Genomic DNA, 4,213 nt, shown 5'->3' with positions numbered 1-4,213 from the left:
TCAATTATTGCAGGCGCGGTATATATCATTTCCGCGAATTTGGGCCTTGGGCCTTCATGCTTGGACGTCACTTCCCTTTCCTCAACCATTCCTCTCCACGATTCCTTCCTCCAGAAGCAGAAGGAAGCAGCAACAGGCGCCCGGCGACAGAACCACGCCCGCAGTCTCCGGAGCGGAACAAGCTAGGAGAAGCAGCAGCAGCAGCCCCCCTGCGTCTCGCTCCCCGGCGCCTCCGATTCTCCCTACAACACCCAGAACCACCACCCGGCCACCCATGGCGCACTCACTCCTGACTCCCCACCCGCGGACATGATCCCCCACCGCCGATGGAGGACCTGGGATCGCCGTCCGCCGCCCCTGATCCTCCCCCGCCCCCGCCGGAGGACGACAGGTGGGCGATCCTGCCGGCCAGCGACGCCGAGGGCGCCTACGCGCCCAAGGTCTTCCACTGGGAGGACCTGCAGCAGGACCTCGCGCGCCTCTGGAGCCTCTCCGCCGCGCTCCAAGCCGCCAGGGACCGCAAGGCGCACCTCGCCGCGCGCCTCGAGTCCGCACTAGAGGTACTTGATAACTTTTTGTCGATTCAGGTGTCCGTCCTTTCTCTATTCGTAGTGAAGCGATCGGATCCTGTGTGCTCTGCCGTTTGATTCTCCACGGAGACTCGGATCTTGCTGTTTTTGTTTTCAGTCCTGAATTTGCAAGATTGGATTCGTTCCCTGCCTTTGATTGTGCTTCTAGTGTGAAAAAAAGAGGGAACCCACATTCCCAATTCTCGACGACGCAACTCCTGAAATCGATTGAGTTGTATCCATGTAGTCATTCTCCATGTTTGATTTGTAGTTTTATTGTGTCTGTGGACAGGCAAGACGAGCATTTCTCCATCAGGATAATGAGTTGGCTGAAATGAGGCAGAGACTTCAAGAGCATGCTGATCATATGGGGGATCTGAAGATGGACACGAAAAATGTGTCAGAGGATGTTGAGGATCAAAGGGAACAGCTTTGCGTCAAGATCAGAACGTTGTCGGTGGCAAGCAAGACTCTTGGGGCGGCACGAAGTAAACTGGAGGTATTCCATATTTTCATGAGATATGAGGAAGTGGTTGCACACTTCACTTCATTGTGGACTATTATCTGTTCCTAGATACTGATATTATAAAATGCAGTTTACTAAGTTTTTGTTTCTGTTCTGTAGTTACTGCCTTTTTAGCTTCTCTTGAAACCACAAATGCCCCACACATGGAAGTTCCAATTGAAAACTATACTATTTCTTTACATGGCTCTTTTTTGTGATGGAAGTTGCAAGACATCTATCAATAAGATTATTGAGTGCTGGTCATTTTCATTTTATTTCCCTTTTGATCTCTAAGAATACTCTTAGTACCAAAACCAATCACTACAGGAATATGTAGGGTACTGTAGCAAGTGTTTTCCTTTAGAAACTTTTTACAAACAAAAGGTGATTATGCAAGTAATAATTATTATTTTAACATATTGTCTAAACTTGTGTCAGATGTAATCTTCTCTTAAATGTGCTGCTTGATGCATTTGGATTCTCAAGGTGTTGATTCAAATGACGCAGCTGTTCTATTCCACTAATCTTACCAAAAATATTTTATTTTGTGGTTATAGGAAGCTAATAAATTGCTGTCAGGAGAAAATGGTCGTGGACGCCTTAAAAATCTGGAACAGAAGTTGCTGATGAGACAGCAACATATGATAACGCAAGTTGCTCAGATATATCCTGTAAAGCCTTTGGATGAACAGTCTCCAGATCACAAGCCCAGCTTAACTTCCAACATCATCAAAACAAGTATGTCATTTTCTGTATTGCAACTTTCGTGGGTTTTTAGTTCCATATTCATGCTTGCTATAAAATTCTATGGCTATATTTTCACAAATAAAAATATCGTAGTACTGGTGTACAGTGGCAGACCTTAATTGAAAATTAAGAGAGGACCAGATGATGGCCAAATAATAATTATAATTATGGGCACATGATTACGGTTGTTAACAAAGAATTTGCTAGAGTGTTCATTGTAAAAGGTATAGAACCATTGACTAAGCTACAATGCTGTACAAAGCTTGACTTCGTGACTGGTAGTGATTGCCTAGTTGTAAGACTGTACAGTTGATAATACAAATCGGCCAAATCGATGGTAAGTTTTTTTTTTTTTGGTGTGTAGAGAACTATTGCTGCTAGTTCACTGGCTTGCTTGAAAATTTTCTCCAGGGATATTGGAAGAGGCATATGAAACATGAAAACTTGATATTCTTGTCAGACTTAATGGATAGAGAACTTGCTCTCTAAAACTATTGCTAACTAGTGCATTCATCTTAAATTCTTCATTCTGAAATGGTGTTTTTTGTCAAAACTTAAATGGTACTTTCAGGCAATGCTGAATCAATGTCGCCAAATGGCTCCCAAAACAGACCTTTGGCCATATTGGGTCTACAGTTATCAAAGCTTTCTGTGAAAAAGGCCAGCTACTTCAGTGACAAGACAGAGTTTCAGAAATCTACTACTGTTTTGGGATATGCTGCACATGTATGTATAATCCGATTTGATTATTTATTAATTTATCATCAAATAAAAACTGACTTCGCCATTCATTTGGTATTTCTACTTTCTTTTCTAGAGGATTTTAAAATTTTATTGGTTTATAATTTATTTTGTTATAGAACAAAGAGGCATCCAGATTAGGTGGACGTGCAACTAATCATTCTTCTTCAGTTTGTACTATTTTACAATGATAGACCTAACTGTTTGTTTGTTTTGGATCATAGGCAGTCTCCCTCATTGCATCATATCTCAATGTTCCTCTTCGATATCCTTTGCGCTTTGGAGGTTCACAGTCATATGTTCTCGATCATGCGCCTTCAGTTGAGCCATCATCTATAACCTCAGTATTAAGTTCTGTCCCTCGGAACACAAGCATGAGGACAATGGAATTCCCTCTGTTTTTTGATGCCCAGGAGACAACAAGATCAGCCTATGCAATGTTCTTGTTGAACAAGGTTGGTCTCCTTGCTATTGGGGTATTTATTTAATGCAAAGTGAGCTCTTAACATTATTTTCTCGTACTTTGTGGCACTGTTGCTGATCATAGAATCTGGGTGATGTAAAATGAACTAAGGAAGAATATACATGTTTTTTTTCTCTTGTCTCCTTGTTCACCTAATCTGGAAATTTGTCCCCAAGTCATTTGAAGATAGAAACTTTTTGAGAGCTATCAAAGATGCTTTGACAGAAAAGCCTGCCTATGTTTGTTTGTTAATCCCCTTGAATCTTGATTCAGTTTCAAATAGACAAATTGGCGGTTTTGAATCCTAATCTGAGCAGAATATAATTGTGTTTTGGTACTTGAGTGTGCGAATAAGTACTCAGTTTAGGATAAGATACCAATCTTAAAGTGCATTTGACAGAATGTTGTGGAAGTACCAAAAGTGTCAGCTTGTGAAGATGTTGGCATGTTCTGGACAACATATGAAGCTGTGAGGAACAAATTATGTTAAAATGAATTTAGTGATGCATGATACCTGAAATTGTGATCAAGTAACTGGGTGTCCTTTTTCTAGAATAACCAGTTGTGCGATTGATAAATGTATAGCTGCTCCATATTTTGAAGCCAAAATTTTGATTTGATTCTTGTAGCCACCTGAAATCTGCAGTTACCAAAACTCCTACAAGCGTACATTCATATTGCATTCCTTTTATCGCATCATTTTTTAGACATTAACTTCTCGCTTGTATTTCCTGACAGGATATTGAACAACTTCTGAATTACATTGGTGCTGAAAGTCTTGGGCCGAGACATGTATTAGCTAACCTCAAGCAGCTGACAACGATCATCCAGTCACAACAATACATTTCTATTGATTAGTTTGACCCCAGATACAATTTTGGAGTTCTGAGTGAGTTTAGTCCAGATGTGGGTGGTGCTAGTTTTAACAGGCACCTCTTTTTTTCCTTATGACATAGAAGAGTCAAATTGTTTCTCTGTTCTGATACATTCATGTAAATGAGTAAATCAACATGGTGTAAATTGTTCTCACTTCCAGGTGTACAGGAAAGATGTGGGTGATAACTGAGATATTAGCGGCAAGTATAGCTGCTTGTTCCGGCCAGACTTGCTGGGTGTTTCAGTGTGTTTCGTATTAGTAATGTAAACTTGGTAACTTTTGGCCGACTAGCTAGCGATCTTTCTTGTACC

At 41.2% G+C, this 4,213-nt stretch overlaps 1 protein-coding gene across 2 annotated transcripts; it reads left to right on the top strand.

Annotated features, from left to right (window-relative positions):
• Positions 1-4,213, top strand: LOC133900858 (vacuolar protein sorting 38-like). Of its 2 annotated transcripts, XM_062342119.1 has the most exons (7): positions 1-18; positions 115-560; positions 862-1,068; positions 1,632-1,812; positions 2,393-2,547; positions 2,787-3,017; positions 3,764-4,213. In XM_062342119.1, exons 2-7 carry the CDS (start codon positions 327-329, stop codon positions 3,881-3,883), a joined length of 1,128 nt encoding a protein of 375 aa, XP_062198103.1. In that variant the 5' UTR covers positions 1-18; positions 115-326; the 3' UTR covers positions 3,884-4,213. The 2 variants fall into 2 exon arrangements, with proteins under 2 accessions (XP_062198103.1, XP_062198102.1); XM_062342118.1 differs by lacking the exon at positions 1-18 and having other exon boundaries at positions 40-560.

This window comes from Phragmites australis, chromosome 19, assembly GCF_958298935.1.
Source record: "Phragmites australis chromosome 19, lpPhrAust1.1, whole genome shotgun sequence".
Lineage (NCBI taxonomy): Eukaryota > Viridiplantae > Streptophyta > Magnoliopsida > Poales > Poaceae > Phragmites > Phragmites australis.
This window is presented reverse-complemented; position numbering and strand designations above follow the sequence as displayed.

Excerpts from the sequence above, each read along its gene's own strand:
- LOC133900858 (XM_062342119.1), top strand. The coding sequence starts at position 327 with ATGGAGGACCTGGGATCGCCGTCCGCCGCCCCTGATCCTCCCCCGCCC. Across the intron at positions 561-861 it reads GCCTCGAGTCCGCACTAGAG|GCAAGACGAGCATTTCTCCA; the intron begins GTACTTGATAAC and ends GTCTGTGGACAG. Across the intron at positions 3,018-3,763 it reads CAATGTTCTTGTTGAACAAG|GATATTGAACAACTTCTGAA; the intron begins GTTGGTCTCCTT and ends ATTTCCTGACAG.